Source organism: Giraffa tippelskirchi, chromosome 4 (assembly GCF_054371585.1).
Source record: "Giraffa tippelskirchi isolate mGirTip1 chromosome 4, T2T-mGirTip1v1.2.pri, whole genome shotgun sequence".
NCBI classification, from domain to species: Eukaryota; Metazoa; Chordata; class Mammalia; order Artiodactyla; family Giraffidae; genus Giraffa; species Giraffa tippelskirchi.
The window spans coordinates 173,358,252-173,380,568 of record NC_137278.1 but is presented as its reverse complement, the minus strand read 5'-3'; the positions used below and the strand labels follow the sequence as shown (position 1 = coordinate 173,380,568).

The 22,317-nt window shown below is 39.7% G+C and overlaps 2 protein-coding genes across 15 annotated transcripts in view; both read left to right on the top strand.

Moving 5' to 3' along the window:
• FGD4 (FYVE, RhoGEF and PH domain containing 4) overlaps window positions 1-546 on the top strand; it is a 277,869-nt gene extending 277,323 nt beyond the window's left edge. For all 3 annotated transcript variants that reach the window (XM_081591590.1, XM_081591596.1, XM_081591595.1), the window contains one exon: window positions 393-546. In XM_081591590.1, the coding sequence (XP_081447716.1) occupies window positions 393-509 (117 nt within the window). In that variant the 3' untranslated portion in view covers window positions 510-546. The remainder of the gene's footprint in view (window positions 1-392) is intronic.
• Window positions 547-2,271: 1,725 nt separating this feature from the next.
• Window positions 2,272-22,317, top strand: part of DNM1L (dynamin 1 like) — a 59,689-nt gene continuing 39,643 nt past the window's right edge. For 11 of the 12 annotated variants that reach the window (XR_014082412.1, XM_081591612.1, XM_081591610.1 and 8 more), the window contains exon 1: window positions 2,297-2,521. Coding sequence is in view for 10 of the 12 variants with exons in the window: in XM_081591610.1 (XP_081447736.1) it covers window positions 2,420-2,521 (102 nt within the window). In the remaining 2 variants the exon portion in view is untranslated. Of the gene's footprint in view, window positions 2,522-22,317 lie in introns of all 12 variants that reach the window. The other variant, XM_081591600.1, reaches the window with a different exon arrangement.

Genomic DNA, 22,317 nt, shown 5'->3' with positions numbered 1-22,317 from the left:
TTTCACTGTTAGCAGATTCAATTGTTAGCTTCTGAGCCACCTGACTGACTTTACCATTTGCAGACAATGTCCCCGTTCAGTTCAGTTCAGTTCAGTCGCTCAGTCGTGTCTGACTCTTCACGACCCGATGGATATATTAAAATAGTACCCCATATTATATTATATTATATATAACTATATTATATACATATATATATATATATATATGCCTGCTCTTTAAATTTTGCCATTAACAAATAAAAAAGACTATGTCCTTTGAGGCCACAAATAAAGGAAAAGCAGTTGCATAGTTGTTGCCCAGAGCACCTTGCCCCTATGAAGCAGTTACTGGTTATGCCCATGGAGCTTCACTATGAGCCTACCTTCTCCTTTCGTCTGTCTTTTCTTCTCAGACAAAATATAGACTGTGCAGAGATAAAGAAGAGACCAAAAGCTCCATCAACAGAGTGTTGAGAAACAAAGTGGGTAACATCCGACTGTTATATAATACTATCTTTGGTAGAAAATAAATGCTATCTTTGGTCTGCTTTCTGTTTTTGGAATTCTCAAGTTGTTTGTCTCATTTTGACTCTGAAATTTAAAAAAAAAGGAATCAGAAGGAAATGTTCATAAAACTTGATGCCAAAACACCACTAGTGGACCTTCAGGTCTTAGCTTAGATGAAATTTAATTCATTTGTTCAGAAGTATTTATTGAATATCTCTCATGTGTCTTGCTGAACAAATCAAGCATATTCCCCACAGCCAATGTGTATGGGGGGCTTCCCAAGTGGTGCCAGTAGTAAGGAAGTAGTAGTAGTAAAGCCAATGCAGGAGACATAAGAAATGTGGGTTCGATCCCTGGGTCGGGAAGATCCCCTGGAGGAGGACATGGCAACCCACTACAGTGTTCTTGCTGGAAAAATCCCATGGACAGAGAAGCCTGGTGGGCTACACTCCATGGGGTCACGGGGCTGGACACAACTGAAATGACTTAGCACACAGTATGTATGGCTGTGCGGGTGAATGGTACTCAGTGAGGTGGAGTAGTGGTCCTTACTCTCAAGGGGGTGGTCCTTATCCTCACGGAGATTATACCTAGTGATTTCTAGGAAGTCTTGCTTGAACTTTCACTCCTATCTTGGGTTAGAAAAAGGACTCCATAAAAAACCCAGTCATAGCACTTTACCCATTTGTCTATTACGGTGTCATCCTCTGCTAGATTGCAAACTCAGAGGATAATGAGTTTGGGACTATCTTGTTTGTCCCTTTCCAGGATGCATCAGTGAATTAAACAGTCAAAAATCTCTGGCCTCTACAAGCTGGTAATCTAGAAGAGAGAGATAGTCAACAAGTTCAGTATGTACCATGTTACATGGAGATACACCATGGAAAAAAGTCAAGTAGGGAAGGGATCTTTTTCCTCCCCTACTTTGGCTCTTTGCTCAGATGTCACCTTTTTTTTATTTTGAGAGAGGAAACCTTTGGAGGTTCACAGTAGAGGAGAGATACTGTCCGTCTAAAAAAGAAAAAAAATTTAGGAATAAAACAGTACGCATACTTAGCAAACAGCTAGTAAAGCAGTTATCAGCTCTCCACTTTGCCAGAAATCAGCCCACAGTGAATACATATTTATACAGAATATAGAGAATGAGGGCCCAGCCCTAGCCCTTCTCTTGAAAATCTGGCACTTTCATATTCTTTCTGAATACATTTTAACATTCTAGAGAACCCTCGTGTTCTAACCTGAGCTAGTTTTTTCTTTTTTTGTTGCAGAATAGCACCTCACACTGGAGAAGGAAATGGCAACCCACTCCAGTATTCTTGCCTGGAGAATCCCAGGGACGGGGGAGCTTGGGGGCTGTCGTCTATGGGGTCACACAGAGTCGGACACGACTGAAGTGACTTAGCAGCAGCAGCAGCAGGGGTGTCTGAGGCTACTATTCTTTAAGCCTTTCCAACCAGCCCTACTTGACAGTGTCCTTTTCAGGAAATGACGTCCTGGATAATTAACAGACTCCGCTATATTTAACACATACTCCTATCCGAAGTTTTCAGACTTATTTTGCTTCGCGGATAAGTATAACTGTATCTCTTCCTTCTGACTCTCTGGGCCTCGCTCCCTAATCTTCTGACAGTAGCCCAATCCCAAGCCTCCCTCCCTCCACGCTGGCGACCCGCCTGCGCTGCGCAGCCTTCCGGAAGCTGTAGGCCCCGGCGGTCTGCCTCGCCGGAACTACAACTCCCGGCAGCGTCTGTTTTCCTGCTCCTCCGTCTTGGCGCATGGCCCGTCGGGAGGGGGCAGGTAGCGGGCGGGCGGGGTCCAATGGGTGCCGGCTCCCGAGGAGAGGGCGGAGGAGAGGAGGAAGGAGGCGGACTCTGGGCCCCGGCCCCATTCATTGCCGCGGCCGGCCGGGCTGGGGTCTCGTGTGTTACGAGTTATGGAGGCGCTAATTCCTGTTATTAACAAACTGCAGGACGTCTTCAACACGGTGGGCGCCGACATCATCCAGCTGCCTCAGATCGTGGTAGTGGGAACGCAGGTGAGAGAGGAGGGCGGCTTCCATCCAGGCCGGAGCCTGGGGCGCAGGCCTGGATGAGGCTGCGGCAGCGCTTGCTCCCCGACTGGCCTTCGCGGCCTGTGGGAGGAGGGCCCTGCCGCGCCTGGGCGCCTGGGGCTGCGTTGTACCCTGGCTGGTAGTCCGGGGCCTGGCGGGGAGGCAAGGGGCGGAGCCGGCGCGGCGGTCCCGCGGGTCCCGGGGGCGGGGTGGGGGAGGGACGGGCGGGCGGAACTGGAGTCCGCGGGGACCGGGCGCGGCTTCGCCCGCGGGCCGCTTCTTCCAAGGGCGCCTGGGGGACGCGTGGGGCATGCGGGGCTGGGTAGCCCCTTCTAGGTTGGTTTCAGGGCGTCGAGGTGTTTGTTTCCCTCCTTGCCTTGCTCAGGGGCTGCGGAATCAGTTTTGGAACTGCGGTGTCTGGGCCCAGGAGGCCCCTACTTGTGTGCACCTGAGTGTTTTCCTGCCGTGTGATTCCCGTTTCGAAAACACCGAGGCAGTTAAAAACAAAAAACCCAGACCAACTTGTACTTGGAGTTTGTGGATATAAGGAAGAGATAGTCAGTTTTTCTGCGTAGGCTGTGGTTTTTGACTTCCGTCTAAATTGGGCATCAAGGTTCTCTGATCTTTTCATGTTGGCATCTCTTGTAGATAATACATTTTAACATGTGGAAATGTTGAATAAATAACTGTTATGTTTAGTATGACAGAGAAATATACATTTCATTTTCTCTGCCTGCTGCTTTTCTTGGTTGAAGAGACTCAACCACAGGCTTTTTAAAATGATGTTTTCCGTTGGAAAGGGGACGGTTTCCTCACTTTAGATCAAGTTCATCGCTGCTTCTTGCTAAAAAATTAAAGTGTAGGGTATATATATTTTGAGAGGAAACTTAATATAGAGTATCAGTTCAGTTCAGTTTCTCAGTCGTGTCCGGCTCTTTGCGACCCCATGAATCGCAGCACGCCAGGCCTCCCTGTCCATCACCAACTCCGGAGTCTACACAAACCCATGTCCATCGAGTCGGTGATGCCATCCAGCCATCTCATCCTCTGTTGTCCCCTTTTCCTCCTGCCCCCAATCCTTCCCAGCATTAGGGTCTTTTCCAATGAGTCAACTCTTTGCATGAGGTGGCCAAAGTTTTGGAGTTTCAGCTTCAACATCAGTCCTTCCAATGAACACCCAATGTTCATCAGTCCTTCCAATGACTGATCTCCTTTAGGATGGACTTGTTGGATCTTCTTGCAGTCCAAGGGACTCTCAAGAGTCTTCTCCAGCACCACAGTTCAAAAGCATCAATTCTTCGGCGCTCAGCTTTCTTCACCGTCCAACTTGCACATCCATACATGACTACTGGAAGAACCATAGCCTTGACTAGAGGGACCTTTGTTGGCAAAGTAATGTCTCTGCTTTTAAATATGCTATCTAGGTTGGTCATAACTTTCCTTCCAAGGAGTAAGCGTGTTTTAATTTCATGGCTGCAGTCACCATCAGCAGTGATTTTGGAGCCCCCAAAAATAAAGTCTGACACTGTTTCCACTGTTTCCCTATCTATTTCCCATGAAGTGATGGGACCAGATGCCATGATCTTAGTTTTCTGAATGTTAAGCTTTAAGCCAACTTTTTCACTTTCATCAAGAGGCTCTTTAGTTCTTCACTTTCTGCCATAAGGGTGGTGTCATCTGCATGTCTGAGGTTATTGATACTTCTCCCGGCAATCTTGGTTCCAGCTAGGGTATAAATAATTTGAGAGGGAACTCAAAATAGAGTATTTCCAGACACTAGTAACCCTGGAAACCATAAACATCTTGTCTAGGGTGGGCAAGAGGGGCTTCTAAATGGTTAAAACAATAAAAATTATTTCAGAAACACATTTCCTTGGTTGGTTATAGGATTGGTATAGATCCTATACCAATTTGTGCTCAATTCTGCCTTCACATATTACAGTACTTGTAACTTAATGTTTGTAATGGCTAGATACTCTGATTCATTAACATAGTAAATTATGAGAATATATTTTTTGAGTTTATTTTGTTTACTGCTGTGTTCCTATTCCTAGCTCTTGGTACAGTCTCTGTATGTAGTAGATGCTCCATAAAGACTTTGAATGAGTTACGGGATAATATCTTTTAAACACTTGGGCTTTCATTATCAAAACCAATCTGTTTTTGTAAATAAAAATAGAGAAGAAATTAAATCTTCTTTGATAGTGATTTGTGTTTCCTAGCTGTAGGTCAGAAACTTTCCATATACTTTTAAGAGGGTCTCAATGGTTTTTAAGCATGAAGCAGTGAAAGAATCAGAGCTATAGTGTGTCAGTATAAATAGTTTAAAATCAAGAAGGATTTTCCTTACATGAAATAGAGTTTATTTCAGTGGGTAAATCTGTTAGCAAAATTGGGGAGGGAACAGGGTAGAAAAGTAAAGATCTCACCATTGTGAAAGTCATTATTAACATGTCAGCAAAAACCATCCTAATAGTGATAGTTATATGCTATATAGGTGTGTGCCATATTTGCATGTTAATGTTTAGAATTACGTGGAAGGGAAATATTCAGTTTTTAGACTTGATTTAACGGGGGTTATCTCCATTCATGCCCTTAATAACTGAAATTCAATCCTTTATTATTCAGGTACAGAAGAAATACATAAGAATAGAAGCAGTGTATTTTTTTCCTCATATTTGCCTCAATATGTTGGAAAAAAAGTTTTCTTGATTTGCATATAAGTACACCGCTGCTTTGTCATCTAAGCCATTTAATGTTGTATAGCATATATACAGCACCTCACATTCACATTTAATGGAGTAGTGTACAGTGAGTGGGCTCTAGATGTGGTAAATGCTCTGTAGTTAGTTCGAGTGGTAAACTTCTCAGTGGTAGTAGTGTCTCTGTCTTACACTTTACTTATACTTTAAATGGCTACAGATCTCATTTTGGGGAACTTTTTCTCAAACTTGAATGTATAAGAATTACTTTGAAAATAAATTTCCTGGACCCCATCCCCAGAGATTTTGATTTTACAAGTCTGGGAAGAACAGAAAATGGGAAGAGAGAAGGTTGATACTTTTAAACCTTGGTGTACTTTGCAGGTAGAGGAGGAGATAAGATTGCAGTGACATTTGTAATTCCACTTGGGAAATTTAATCATTGTTTAAGTTGAGAGTCGGAAGGGGGAGCCCTCCAGGTATGTAATCCACATAAACCATGTAAACCGCAAGCTAGTAGAGGAATCCCAATAGAGGTGACATTAGTGCTGCTAGTATTGTGCTTTTCACTTTGCCTGTTATTTCAGTAGTTTCAGCACTCTGCTTTCAGCAATTCAGACAAATACAGAAGGAAAAGGAATCTTGGATTTTAAATGACCAACCTGCAAATGAACTGTTTAACATTTAAAAAATTAAGGTATAATTCATGTCACATACATTCCAACCACTCAGTTAGTGGTTTTTGTTGTATTCACAAGGTTATGCAACCATCACCACTATCTAATTCCAGAACACTAATTTCTGTCTCTCTGGATTTGCCTCTTCTGGACATTTCATAAATAAATGTAATCATAAAATATGTGGCCTTTTGTGTCTGGCTTCTTTTGCTCAGCATAATGGTTTTTATGTTCATCCATGTTGTAGCATGTATCGATACTAATACTTCATTACTTTTTATGGCTGAATAATATTCCCTTTCTAGATATGCCACAGTTTGTTTATCCGTTCATTAGTTGATGGATATTTGGGTTGTTTCCACTTTTTACCTATATTGAATAATGCTGCCATGAACTTTTGTTTAGAAGTTTTTGTGTGAAGATATGTTTTCTTGGATATATATATCTGACTCTTGAGCAGTATGTGTTTGAATTTTTTTTTTTTTCCAGTAAATACTGCAGTACTACATAATGTGTGGATGGTTGAATCTGTGGATGTGGAACTGCAGCTATAGAAGGCCAACTGTATAGTTATATGCAGATATTTTACTGTACTGTTAGTGCCTCTAACCTCTTGTGCTGTTCTGGGATTACTTGTATGTAGAAGTAGAATTACTGGTTCATTTGGTAACTCTTGGGCTTCCCTCACAGCTCAGCTGGTAAAGAATCTGCCTGCAATGTGGGAGACCTGGGTTTGAACCTGGATTGGGAAGATCCCCTGGAGAAGGGAACAGCTACCCACTCCAGTATTCTGGCCTGGGAAATTCCATGGACTGTATAGGCTATGGAATCGCAGAGTCAGACACGACTGAGCCATTTTCACTATGGTAACTCTTGTTTAACTTTTTAAGCAACTGCCATAGTTCCTTAGGAACTGTTTTCCACAGTAGTGTACCATTTTACAAACCTCTCTCTGGTACATGAGGGTTTCAGGTTCTGTACACCTTTACAGACTCTTGCTGTTGTCTTTTTTTAGAAATCACTAAATCGTTTCTGGAATTCTTTATTTTTATAAAAGTGTGCACATATATATATCCCCTCTTCCTGCATTCTGCAGCACTGTTATCTACATTTTATTAGATGCTTTTGAAATCTTGCTCTCTCCTTCCTGATATGCCTACATTTGTCTTGTGTTTCTAGAGGTGATGGCTTCATTAAGTTTAGTAATTTGGTGCCAAATATTGATCTAAGTTTCATTCCTTCAGTGTTTAATTCCTTCAGTATTGTAAGTACTCGTAAGTAAACTCATCTTTTTCCCTTTCCTTTTCTTTTTCCCTAGTTTCTCTGTGTGGACCTTAAAAGATCAGATTTCTGTGCTTATTACTTAAAAAAAATTTTTTTTAAATCATTGAGGTGAAATGTATATAGCATAAAAATTAGCTATTTTAAAGTGTACAGTCTAGTGGCATTTAGTACATTCATAATGTTGTGCACGGAGAAGGCAATGGCAACCCACTCCAGTACTCTTGCCTGGACAATCCCACGGACAGAGGAGCCAGGTACGCTGCAGTCCATGGGGTCACTAAGAATCGGACACGACTGAGTGGCTTCATTTTCACTTTTCACTTTCGTGCATTGGAGAAGGAAATGGCAGCCCACTCTAGTGTTCTTGCCTGGAGAATCCCAGGGATGAGGAAGCCTGGTGGGCTGCCGTCTATGGGGTCACACAGAGTCGGACACGACTGAAGTGACTTAGCAGCAGTAGCAGCAGCAGTGTTGTGCAACCACCACCTCTGTCTAGGTCCAAAATATTTTCATCACCCCAAAAGAAAACTCTGTATCCATTAAGCAGTCATTTTGTAATTCTCTTTCGCCCCAGTCCCTGGCAACTACCAATTTTTTTTTCCTTCTTAATAGAGTTACCTTTTCTGGAAATTTTATAGAAACAGAATCATACAATATGTGGCCATTTATGTTTGGCTTCTTTCACTTAGTGTAGCATGTACCAGTGCTTCCTTTTAATTGCTGAATAATCTTCTATTGTGTGTACTTACCATATTTGTTATCATTCATCTATTGATGGATATTTGGATTATTTCTCTCTTTTGGTTGTTGTGAATGGTGCTGCTGTGAATATTTGTGTACAGATACTTGAATGCCTGTTTTTAGTTCTTTTTGGTATATATCTACAAATAAAATGAGGTCGTATGGTAATTCTGTTTTAACTTTCTGAGGAGCCACCAAACTGTTTCTACACTGTCTGTGTGTGTGTGTTAGTCACTCGTTGTGTCTGACTCTTAGCCCACCAGGCTCTTCTGTCCATGGAATTCTCCAGGCAAGAATACTGGAGTGGGTTGCCATTCCCTTCTCTAGTTGATCTTCCCAGTCCGGGGATTGAATCTGAGTCTCCTGCATTGCAGGTGGAGTCTTAACCATCTGAGCCATCAGGTAGCAAACTACCAGGGTTCCAATTTGTTTACATCCTTGTCAAAACTTGTTATTGTGTTTTTTTATTATAGCTATTCTGATGAGAATGTGAAGTGGTATCTCACTGTGGTTTCAGTTTGTATTTCCCTAGTGACTAATGAAATATATATCTTTTTAGGTGCTTGTTGGGATTATTTGTCTTCTTATTGTTGAGTTGCCAGAGTTCTTTATGTATTTTGGATACAAGATCATTATCAGTATATGATTTGCATGTATTTTCTCCCATTCTGTAGGTTATCTTTTTACTTTCATGTTCATTCCTTTGATGCACAAAAGTTTTCAATTTTGATAAAGTCTAATTTATCTATTTTTTTCTTTTGGTGCATGTGATTTCAGTATCATATATAATACATTGCCAAATCCAGGGTAATGAAAATTTATTATTTTATTATTATTTTGTATTTTCTTTTAAGTGTTTTATAGTTTCAGCTCTTACATTTAGGTTTTAATCCATTTTGAGTAAATTTTTGTCTTTGGTATGAAGTAGGGGTTCACCTTCATTCCTTTCCAAGTGCCTGGCCAGTTGATCCAGGACTGTTTGTTGGAGACTATCCTTTCCCACATTAGGTCTTGGCACTATTGTTGAAAATCAATTGACTGTAGATGAATAGGCTTATTTCTGGACTCTCAGTTATTTTCTGTTGGTCTTTAGGTCTCCTCTTAAGTCAGTACCACACACAGTTTTGATTACTGTAACTTTGTAGTATATTTTGAAAACAAAAAGTATGAGCCTTCCAACTTTGTTCTTTTTTTTTCAAGATTGTTTTTCAGTGAAGATTCCCTGCCATTCATTCCATAGAAGTTTAAGAACTGGTATTTCCATTTCTGCAGACAAGATTGTTTGGATTTTGATAGGGGTTGTGTTGAATCTGCATTGCTTTGGGGAGTATTGCCCTCGAAGTATTAAATTAGATGTAGAATTCTTGGTTGATAGATTTTTTTGTCTCACATCTTTAAATGTCATACTATTACCTCTGGCATACAAGATGTCTAGTGATAAATTTATTGTATTATTATTATTATTAATCTTATTGAGGATCCCCTGTATTTGAGTTGATTCTCTGCTTCTCTCTTGCTGCTTTCAATATTTGTCTTTCACCAGTTTGACTATAATTTGTCCCCATGTGGATATCTTTGTGTTTATCTTACATGGTGGAGTTTCACTGAGTTCTTTAATATGTAGATCCATGCCACATTCCCGAAGTTTTCCTGCTTTTATGGAAAAAGTAGGGATTTTTCTGGATATTCCTTTTGCTTTTCAGATATCTATATTTCACTCTTACCATTTATGTTCCAGACAGCACTGGGCCTGTATTTTATAACCAAGAAAAAACTACTCCTTAAGGACTGTTAGGTCTTTAGCATTTTAGCAAGTTTGGATCTGGGATAATTGAAGTGCTTTAAATTTTAGATTTATGTTTTGCCAGTGTGTGTGTGTGCTGTGTGCTTAGTCACTCAGTTGTGTCCGAGTCTTTGTGACGTCGTGGACTGTAGCCTGCCAGGCTCCTCTGTCCATGGAATTCTCCAGACAAGAATACTAGAGTGGTAGTCATTCCCTTCTCCAGGGGATCTTCCTGACCGAGGGATTGAACCTGGGTCTTCTGCATTGCAGGTGAATTCTTTACTGTCTGAAGTACACTAGGGAGGCCCATTTTGTCAATAGGTGGAGTGTTTGAGCTTTGTGGTAAAAACATGTTAGTTTATTTATTTAAATACCCCAAAAGTTAATATTTCTAAGGCTACTCAGAAATATGTTATTTGAAATAAATGAGACAGGACTTCCCTGGTGGTCCAGTGCTTAACAATTCGCCTGCCAATCAAAGGACATTTGTTTGATCCCTGGGCTGGGAAGATTCCATATGCCTTGGGGCAGCTAAGCCCATGTGCCACAACTGAGCCTGCAAGCTGCAGCTGCTGAAGCCTGTGCCCTGTAGCCTATGGTCTGCAACAAGAGAAGCCACTGCAATAAGAAGCCTGCACACTGCAGCTGGAGAGTAGCCCCTGCTGGCTGCAACTAGAGAAAGCTTGCATGCAGCAACCAAGACCCAGTGCAGCCAAAAATAAAAAATTTGAAAAAGAACTCTTTAAAAATAAACATGGAAAATATTAAGAAAACCTTCTGTAAAACTAAAACTACTTCAAAAGAAAACTTTAAAAATTAATAAATGTGAATTTTTATCTGTTATATTAATATCAAAATAAACAATTGAGAGGTCTGCTTTATGCAATGAAAAGTAAAAACTTAGAAGTTAAAAACTAAATCAGCTTTGGTTAATGTGGCATGAATGAATATTTACAACAATCCTATTTTCAGTTGCATGGAAAGAACACAACTTCCTGCTCCCAGTTGATGTTAGTTATCAGAAAGAGCTAAAGCTATGACAAAACGTTAAGGGTCCATCTCAAAATATAAATTCAGGACATTATAAATTGCAATACAGTGCAGTTTGGAAGAAACTAAAAAATGACACTGAGACCATATACACAGATTTTTAGCCCCTAAGTATACAGGATATTGAATCAGTTTTGGGAGTATCAGAGATGTAAAGAGCAGAAGACATCGCAGTGCCAAGTGACCCCTATTTTCACAGCAAGCCGGCTGTGACTTTTGCCACTTTGAACCTCCTGTAGCTGCTCACCTTTGTGGAAGAGTGCAGACATGGGAGTGTTTATATCACCAGGGGGAAACAAGCCCTGATCTAACCAATTGTTGAAGAAACCGATGGCATTTAGAATACTGAGATAAAAATTGGGAGTGCACAGACATGTTTTGTTCGGTGTGTGTGTTGACACATAAATTTTTAAAAATTGTGATATGATTGACATGTAAACATATTAATTTCAGTTGTGTAACATAATGATCTCACATGTGTATACATTGGGAGACAATCACTCCAATAAGTCTAGTTAACATCTGTCACCACACAGTTATAATTCTTTCTTATGATGAGAACTATTAAGATTTCCTATTAAGATTTTCTCCATTCCCTGGAGAAGGAAATGGCAATCCACTCCAGTATTCTTGCCTGGAGAATCTCATGGACAGAGAAGCCTGGCGAGCTACAGTCCAGGAGATCGCAGAGTCAACACAACTGAGCGACTAACACTTTCTTTCACTTAGTAACTTTCACACTTTATAAATATACACTATAGTATTATTACCTATAATCACTGTGCTGTACTTAACATCCCCGTGACTTACTTATTTTTAACTGGAAGTTTGTACCTTTTGATCACATTTACCCATTTCACCCACCCCCCACCTCTGGCAACCACTGGTCTGTGTTCTATGACTTGTTTGTTTTTGTTTTAGATTCCACGTACAAATGAGATTATGCGCTGTTTGCTTTTTCTCTGACTTATTTTACTTAGCAAAGTTCATTCATGTTGTTGCAAATAGCAGGATTTCCTTCTTTTTTTTTAATGGCTAAATGATATTCCTGTGTGTGTGTGTGTGTGTGTGTGTGTGTGAGTGTGTATACATAAACACATTTATTTTATCTGTTCATACACTTGTGGGCATATAAGTTATTTCCATTTCTTGGCTATTTGAAATAATGCTGCAGCGAACATGGTGATGCATATATCTTTTCAGTTCAGTGTTTTTGTTTCCTTTAGATAAATACCCAGAAGTAGAATTGCTGGATCATAGCTCTATTTTTAATTTCTAGAGGAATTTCCATACTGTTTTTTAAAATAGTGGCTGCACCAATTTACATGCCCACCAGCAGCATATGAAGGTTTCCTTTCCTTCACACCCTCAGCAACACTTACTTTTTGTCTTTTTGGTAATAGCCATTCTAACAGGTATGCGGTAATATGTTGTGGCCTTAATTTGTTTTTCCCCAGTGATTAGGGGGCTTCCCAGGTGGCACAGCGGTAAAGAACCCATCTGCCAATGCAGGAGACATAGGAGACACAGGTTCAATCCCTGGGTTAGAAAGATTCCCTGGAGGAGGAAATAGAAACTCACACCAGTGTTCTTGCCCATGAGGTCGTAGAGAGACACTACTAAGCACACACAACAACACACTGATTAGTGATGTTGAGCCTTTTTTCATGTCCTTATTGTCCATTTGTATGTCTTCTTTGGAAAAATGTCTACTTGGCTTCTAAGTTCATTTTTATTGATTTATTTTTGTCCATGTCATGTGGCTTGTGGGATCTTAGTTCCCCCACCAGGAATGGGACCTGGCTCTTGGCAGTGTAAGCCTGGAGTCTTAATCATTCGACTGCCAGGGAATTCCCCAAAGTTCATTTTTAAATCAGGTTATGTGTTTGTGTGTGTTGTCTTTTGTTGTTTGTTATTGAGTTGTCTGAGTTCTTTGTATATTTTGTATGTTAGCCTCTTATTGGATAAGTAGTTTGAAAATAATATTTTCCCATTCCATAGGTTCCTTTTTTGCTTTATTGATGGTTTCTTTGCACTGCAGAAGCTTTTTAGTTTTTTGTACTCCTCCTTGTTTATTTTTGTTTTAGTTGGCTTTGATTTGGTGTCAAATCCAAAAAAATCATCACCCGTACCAGTGTCAAGGAGCTTACAGCCTGTGTTTTTTCTTCTAGGAGTTTTACATTTTCAGGGTTTATATTCAAGTCTTTAACCCATTTTTCAGCTGATTTTTGTTTGTTTGTTTAGTGTAAGATATTAGTCCAGTTTCATGCTTTTGCATGTGGCTGTTGTGTTTCCAAATACCATTTATTGAAGAGACTATCCTTTCCCTGTTTTATATTCTTGTCATCTTTGTTGCAAATTAATTGTCTATATATGCGTAGGTTTATTTCTGAGCTCTCTGTTCCATTGATCTGTGTGTCTGTTTTTAAAACAGTGGCTGCACCAATTTACATTCCCACCAATAGCATATGAGGGTTTCCTTTCCTCCACATCCTGCACAACATTTATTTCTTCCCTTTATGGTAATAGCCATTCTAACAGGTATAAATGATATCTTTTATGGCATCATCTTATTGTGACTTGAGGGATCTCAGTTACTCCTTGACCAGGGGAATTGAACCAGGGCCATGGTAGTGAAAGCTCAGAATCCTAATCACTAGGCTGCCTGGGAACTCCCAGATTATTACAACTTTTAAACATGGTTGGAAATCAGGAAGCATCTATGATGCCTCTCCTCTAGTTTTGTTCTTTTTTACAATTGCTTTCACTATCCTATTTATAAATTTTAGGATTATTTACTCTGTTTCTTTGAAAAATGTTATTGGAATTTTGATAGGGATTGTATTGAATTTGTAGATTGCTTTAGGTAGTATGGATATTTTAGCAATCTTGATTCTTTTAATCCATGAGCACAGAATATCTTTCTATTTGTATCTTCAATTTTTTCATCCGTGTTCTATAGTTTTTAATGTGCAGGTCTTTTACCTTCTTGGTTAAGTTTATTCTCAGGTATTTTATTCTTTTGAAGCAATTGTAAATGGGATTGTTTTCTTAATTTCTCTTTCTGATAGTTCATTATTATGGTATAGAAACAAAACCTATTTTGCATATTGACTTTGTATCCTACAACTTTACTGAATTCATTGATTAGTTCTACCAGTTTTTTGTGGAGAGTTTAGGGTTTTCTACATATAATATCATGGCAAATAGTAACAGTTTTACTTTACTTTCTGACTTAGATGCCTTTTTCTTACCTAATGGTCTGGCTGGACTTGCAATACTTCGTCGAGTAGAAGTGTCAGGAGTAGGCACCCTTGTCTTGTTTCTAACCTTAGAGGGAAAGTTTTTAGCATTTTACCATTGAGTGTGTTAGTTGTGAGCTTAGCGTATATGACCTTTAATAAGTTGAGGTATGCTCTCTCTTTTATTCACTTTGTTGAGTTTTTTTTTTTAGATCATGAATGGATATTGAATTTGGTCAAATGTATTTCTTGCATATATTGAGACAGTCATCTGATTTTTATCCTTCATTTTGGTAATGCATTGTGTAACAGAGCCATCCTTGCATCCCTGGAATAAATCCCATTTGATCATGGTATATGATCCTTTTAATGAATTATTGAATTCAGTTTACTGTAATTTTGTAGAGGATTTTTGCATCTATGTTTTTGTTTTGCCTGCAGTTTTCTTCTCTTGTGGTGGTCCTGCCTGGTTTTGGTATCAGGTAATGCTGGCCTTGGAAAATGAATTTTGAATTATTCCCTCCTCTTCTTTCTTGTAAGAGTTTGGGAAGATGAGTTCAGTCGCTCAGTCATGTCCAACTCTTTGCGACCCCATAAACCGCACCACACCAGGCCTCCCTGTCCATCACCAACTCCCAGAGTTTACCCAAACTCATGTCCATTGAGTCAGTGATGCCATCCAACCATCTCATCCTCTGTCATCCCCTTCTCCTGCTGCCTTCAATCTTTCCCAGCATCAGGGTCTTTTCAAATGAGTCAGCTCTTTGCATCAGGAGGCCAAAGTATTGGAGTTGCAGCTTCAACATCAGTCCTTCCAGTGAACACCCAGGACTGATGTCCTTTAGGATGGACTGGTTGGATCTCCTTGCAGTCCCAGGGACTCTCAAGAGTCTTCTCCAACACCACAGTTCAAAAGCATCAATTCTTCAGCGCTCAGCTTTCTTTATAGTCCAACTCTCACATCCATACATGATTACTGGAAAAACCATAGCCTTGACTAGGCGGACCTTTGTTGGCAAAATAATGTCTCTGCTTTTTAATATGCTGTTCAGGTTGGTCATAACTTTCCTTCCAAGGAGTAAGCATCTTTTAATTTCATGGCTGCAGTCACTATCTGCAGTGATTTTGAAGCCCCCAAAATAAAGCCAGCCTGTGTTTCCACTGTTTCGCCATCTATTTGCCATGAAGTGACGGAACTGGATGCCATGATCTTAGTTTTCTGAACGTTGAGCTTTAAACCAACTTTTTCACTCTCCTCTTTCACCTTCATCAAGAGGCTCTTTAGTTCTTCACTTTCTGACGTGAGGGTGGTGGTGTCTGCATATCTGAGGTTATTAATATTTTTCCCGGCAATCTTGATTCCAGGTTGTGCTTCATCCAGCCCAGCGTTTCTCATGATGTACTCTGCATATAAGTTAAATAAGCAGGGTAACAGTATACAGCCTTGCCGTACTCCTTTTCCTATTTGGAACCAGTCTGTTGTTCCATGTCCAGTTCTAACTGTTGCTTCCTGACCTACATTCAGGTTTCTCAAGAGGCAGCTCAGGTGGTCTGATATTCCCATCTCTTGAAGAATTTTCCACAATTTATTGTGATCCACAGTCAAATACAGCTTTGGCATAGTCAATAAAGCAGAAATATATGTTTTTATGGACCTCTCTTGCTTTTTCGATGATCCAGCGGATGTTGGCAATTTGATCTCTGGTTCCTCTGCCTTTTCTAAAACCAGCTTGAACATCTGGAAGTTCCCGGTTCACATATTGCTGAAGCCTGGCTTGGAGAATTTTGAGCATTACTTTACTAGCGTGTGAGATGAGTGCAATTATGTGGTAGTTTGAGCATTCTTTGGCATTGCCTTTCTTTGGAATTGGAATGAAAACTGACCTTTTCCAGTCCTGTAGCCACTGCTGAGTTTTCCAAATTTGCTAACATATTGAATGCAGCACTTTCAGAACATCATTGTTTAGGATTCGAAATAGCTCAACTGAAATTCCATTTCCTCCACTAGCTTTGTTTGTAGTGATGCTTCCTAAGGCCCGCTTGACTTCACATTCCAGGATGTCTGGCTCTAGTTTGGGAAGGAGGAGTGTTAATTCTTTGATTATTTGGATTCACCAGTGAAGCTCTCAGCACCTAGACTTTTGTTGGGTGGTTTTAATTATTGATTCAGTTTCCTTACTAGTAATTGATATGTTTAGGTTTTCTTTTTCTTTATGAATCAGTCTTGTTAGATTTTTTTGATAGGAATTTGTCTATTTCTTCTGAATTGTTCAACTTTTTGATGTATAATTGTTTATACTAGTCTCTCATGATCTTTTGTATCTCTGTGATATTCATTGTGACCTCTCTTTCATTTCTCATTTATTTGAGTCCTCTCTCTGTTGTCCTTGGTGAGGCTAGCTAAATGTCTGTCCATTTTGTTTATCATTTTAAAGAGCTGGCTGTTAGTTTTTCTTTTCTTTTTTTTTGTTAGTCCCTATTTCATTATCTGATTTGATCTTTGATAAATCCTTCCCTTTACTACTAACTTTGGGCTTTGTTTTTTAATAGTTCCTTGAGGTGTAAAATGAGATTTTTTTTATTAGAGAGCCTTATTGTTTCTAAATAATAGACATGTATTGCTGGGAACTACCCTCTAAAAACTGCTTTTGCTGCATTCTAAGAGTTCTGGTATGCATATTTCTATTTTCATTTGTCTCAACATATTCTTTGATTTCTCTTGACTTTTTTCATCCATTAGCTGTTCAGTAGGGAAGTGAAGTGAAAGTCGTTCAGTTGTGTCCAACTCTTTGCAGCCCCATGGACTGTGTCCATGGGATTCTCCAGGCCAGAATATTGGAGTGGGTAGCCTTTCCTTTCTCCAGGAATCTTCCCAACCCAGGTCTCCCGCATTGCAGGTGAATTCTTTACCAGCTGAGCCACGAGGGAAGTCCAGTACAGTTGTTCAGTAGCAGATTGTTTAATCTCCACAATTTGTGAACTTTCCAATTTTCTTCTTACAGTTGATTTCTAGTTTTATACCATGATGATTGGGAAAGACGCTTTATATAATTTCAGTTTTCTTAAATTTATTTTTAAGACTTGTCCTGTGGCCTATCCTGAAGAATATTCCTTATGTGCTTGAGAAGAATGTGTATTCTGTTGTTTTCTATATGTGTGTAGTCCATATGGTCTAACATGTCATTTCAAACCAGTGTTGGTTGATTTTTTTTTAATCAGTATGATCTACTCTTACTGTATTGCTGTGTCTTTCTCCTTCTATGCCTGTTAATACTTACTTTATGTATTCTGTGCTCTTCTATTGCAAGCACAAATATTTGCAAATGGTATATCCTCTTTTGGATTGACCCCACACAATTGCACTCATCTCACATGCTAGTGAAGTACTGCTCAAAATTCTCCAAGCCAGGCTTCAGCAATATGTGAACTGTGAACTTCCAGATGTTCAAACTGGTTTTAGAAAAGGCAGAGGAACCAGAGATCAAATTGCCAACATCCGCTGGATCATCGAAAAAGCAAGAGAGTTCCAGAAAAACATCTACTTCTGCTTTATTGACGATGCCAAAGCCTTTGACTGTGTGGATCACAATAAACTGTGGAAAATTCTGAAAGAGATGGGAATACCAGACCATCTGACCTGTCTCTTGAGAAACCTGTATGCAGGTCAGGAAGCAACAGTTAGAACTGGACATGGAACAACAGACTGGTTCCAAATAGGAAAAGGAGTACATCAAGGCTGTATATTGTCACCCTGCTTATTTAACTTATATGCAGAGTACATCATGAGAAGCGCTGGGCTGGAAGGAACACAAGGTGGAATCAAGATTGCCGGGAGAAATATCAATAACCTCAGATATGCAGATGACACCACCCTTATGGCAGAAAGTGAAGAAGAACTAAAGAGCCTCTTGATGAAGGTGAAAGAGGAGAGTGAAAAAGTTGGCTTAAAGCTCAACATTCAGCAAACTAAGATCATGGCATCTGGTCCCATCACTTCATGGGAAATAGATGGGGAAACAGTGGAAACAGTGTCAGACTTTATTTTGGGGGGCTCCAAAATCACTGCTGATGGTGATTGCAGCCACGACATTAAAAGACGCTTACTCCTTGGAAGGAAGGTTATGGCCAACCTAGATAGCATATTTAAAAGCAGAGACATTACTTTGCCAACAAAAGTCCGTCTAGTCAAGGCTATGGTTTTTCCAGTGGTCATGTATGGATGTGACAGTTGGACGGTGAAGAAAGCTGAGCGCCGCAGAATTGATGCTTTTGAACTGTGGTGTTGGAGAAGACTCTTGAGAGTCCCTTGGACTGCAAGGAGATCCAATCACTCCATCCTAAAGGAGATCAATCCTGGGTGTTCATTGGAAGGATTGATATTGAAGCTGAAACTCCAATACTTTGGCCACCTCATGCGAAGAGTTGACTCATTGGAAAAGACCCTAATGCTGGGTAGGATTGGGGGCGGGAGGAGAAGGGGACAACAGAGGATGAGATGGTTGGATGGCATCACTGACTCGATGGACATGGGTTTGGGTAGACTCCGGGAGTTGGTGATGGACAGAGAGGCCTGGCGTGCTGCAATTCATGGGGTCTCAGAGAGTCGGACACGACTGAGCGACTGAACTGAACTGAACTTTATCATAACATAATTCCTCTTTTTCTCTTAATTTTGTCTTTGTCTTAACACATTATTGACTGGAGACGTGTTAATATGTCTTTTGTTTCCTGAACATTATTGACGAGAGATGTATCATATGTTCTTTAGAGAGTGATACAATTAACATCACCTTGGGAAGCTGTTGGAGTTTAAAATTGATTAAGGCTTCATTATGCAATGTATGATTATTATCGTTCACATTTTGCTCCATTAGGTTTTTGTTCCAACCTTGTGTATATTATACATGCAGGTTTATTACCATAAAATTTTCAAAAATGATGTGTCATGAAATTTTGAGTGAAGAACTTTTTGGTGAATTTTGTGCAGGTGCTCCCTGATTGTCTGAGTGACATATATACTAGTATCTAAGAAGATGATAGTTCTTCAGAATATAGTTCTGATTCAGACGATGTGAATATTTGTTATTGTTCACTTGCCAAGTCGTGTCTGACTCTATGCAACCCCATGGACTGCAGCATGCCATGCTCTCCTGTCCCTCACCATCTCCTGGAATTTGCCCAAGTTCCTGTCCATTGAATTGATAATGCTGACTCATTGGAAAAGACTCTGATGCTGGGAAAGATTGAAGGCAGAAGAGGGTGACACAGGATGAGATTGTTGGATGGCATCACCGGTGTGAATATTAGACCAACAAAAAGACATAAAACCTCAGTGATTGATTCTGATACAGAAAGTGAAAATGAAACTCATAGTGCTAGGGAATGCTCCTTTGCTTCTGCAGAAGAGTGGATCGAAGACAGCATTTCACAAAAATTAGAGTTTATAGGTGTGTTAGGTGTAGCTCTTGAATGTGATAACCTGCAAAGTTAGTGAAATAACAGAATTAATTTTGGTAATGACTTTCAAGTTGGTGGGTTCTCAAACAAACTTGTATCACCAACAGAATGAAAAATCATATAAAATGGACTGATATAACCAGTAGTAACACAAGGAAGTTACTTGGATTAATAATTTTGATGGGACAAATAAGTCACACTGCAAAGAATATTGATCAGCTGATGACTTACTTGAGGCACCTATCTTTCCAAAGATTTTGATGAGAAGAAGGTTTGAACAAATAATGACATTCTTCACTTTAAGAATAACTCAAGAAAATCCACTTCCTGCAGACAGAATTTCAAAAGTTAAACCTCTTTTGGATTATTTTCTTCCAAAATTTCGTTAGATCTGTATACTGGAACAAGAGCTACTGCTTGATGAGGCAACGATAAAGTCAAGAGGACAACTCAGATTCAAAAGCCTATAATTCCAGAGAACTTACAAAATATGGAATTTTGGTCAGAGTGATAAACACAAGTAAAACTGGATATATATGCACCCTTGAGATTTACACAGTTAAAGGAAAGAATCTGCAAGAAACAATATTACTGGTCCTACAGCCTTATCTTGGTTCATGGCACTGTATTTACCAAGACAATTATTACAGTAGTGTGTCCACATCTGGAATATTGTTGAAAAATAAAGACAGAGTTTGTGGGACTGAAAGAGAGAATCTACCAAGCAAATTAAAGAAGAGATCTAAAAATCTACAGAGGGGAGAAAAGACATTCTTATGGAAGGGAGAAGTGATTGTTATATAGAAAGACAGAAGGCTAGTCCACATGGTGATGACAATTCATGACACCTCCATAACATCTACAGGAAAAGAAGAAGGAGAACTGGCCATCAGATAACTAAGCCCACTGTAAGTTAGAGTATAATAAATATATGAAAGGAGTTGATTGCTCTGCTCAATATCTGGTAAACTTCAATATCCTCCAGAAAACTTGAAAATGGTATAAAAAGTGGGTTTCTATTTGAGTAATTGCAGTTTATTCACTGTGTTTAAAATTTATTGTAGTTATTTTCTTTCAGCACTTTGAATATGCTGTGCCACTCACTCCCTTCTGACCCGCAGTGTTTCTATTCAAAAATCTACTGATTTTGTGGGAGATTTTCCTTATACATAAAAAGTTTTGTATGCTATTTTTAAAATTCTCTCCTTGTCTTTAACTTTTGACATTTTAATTATAAACAGTTTGGGTCTCTTTCGGTTCATCTTACATGAACTCTCTGAACTTCTTGGATCTGAATGTCTCTTATCTTCCCCAATTTAGGGCAGTTATCAGCCATTATTTTTTCAAGTTTTTTGCCCCTTTTTCTCTTTTTCTTCTGAATCTCCTATAATGTGAATGTTGGTCCACTTAATGTTGTCCTATAAGTCCCTTAAACTGTCTTTTTGCTGCTGATTAGATTCTTCTGCTTCATGTAGTCTGTTTTTGAACTCTTGTTTGGTACTTTCTTGTATTTTCTTTCTGTTGAAAATCTCTCTTAGTTCATCTGAGCTATTTTAGCATTTTTATGACTGTTAATTTGAACTTTATCAGATGTATCACTGATCTCCATCTCATTAAGGCTATTTTCCTGAAGTTTTATCTTGTTCTTTTGTTTGGAACATACTCCTCTGTTTCTTTGTTTTCCTTGAGTCTCTGTGGTGGTTTGGGTGCATTAGAATAAACAGCAACCTCTCCAAGTCTTGAAGAGTGGCCTTGTGTAGGAAATGAATCTTATTGTTCAACCTTGCCCTAGATCTTGGTTGTCTCTCAAACCTTTGTGATTGTCCAAACAGCCTACCTTATTCTTAGTGGGTCTCATTAGTTTAGGTTGTCTAAGATCTATCAGTATCCCTAGAGGAGGATCTTAGTATCTAGGTTCAGCCCAGTTGGAAGCTGGAGGCTCAGGGAGCAGCTTTTCAAGTACATGCAAAAATACCTTTTTCAGGGGGAAACTGGGACATGGATGTTTCTTTCTGCTCACTCTGCACTGTAACCTGGGAGGTTAGCCACAGTGAACCTGTACAATCCCTCCAAGAACTCTTAGTTCACTCTGCCTTGTTCTCATGAATGCAAGCCCTGTTTGCTTTCAAAGCTAGATGTTTTGGTGGCCTGTCTTTCAGGTGCAGGTGTTAGGAGTTAGGGGTGCCAGAGGTGGGGCTCAAATCCTTTGCTCCTCACGGAGAAGCTGAATGTTGTGAGTTCCTTCACGGTTGTGGGTCACTACCCCTGGGTGAGGTTTATGGTGAGACTGTGTCTCAGCCTCTCCAGCCTGTTTCATTGTGGGGTTTTCTCATTTGCCTGATATGTAGGAGTTGCCCATCTAATTTTTTAGTTTCTTTCAGAGGGAATTGTTCTAAATTCATTGTGCCCTTGATAGGAGGTGAGTTCAGGATCCTCCCATGTTGCTGTCTTGAATTGATATATACAACATACAGAAAGCAAAAAAGAACTAATGAGCCTCTTGATGAAAGTGAAAGAGGAGAGTGAAAAAGTTGGGTTAAAACTCAACATTCAGAAAACTAAGATCATGGCATCTGGTCCCATCACTTCATGACACATGGGGAAACAGTGGAAACAGTGGCAGACTTTATTATCTTGGGCTCCAAAATCACTGCAGATGGTGACTGCAGCCATGAAACTAAAGACGCTTGCTCCTTGGAAGAAAAGTTATGACCAACCTAGACAGCATATTAAAAAGCAGAGACATTACTTTGCCAACAAAGGCTTGTCTTGTCAAAGCTATGGTTTTTCCAGTAGTCATGTATGGATGTGAGAGTTGGACTATAACGAAAGCTGAGCGCCGAAG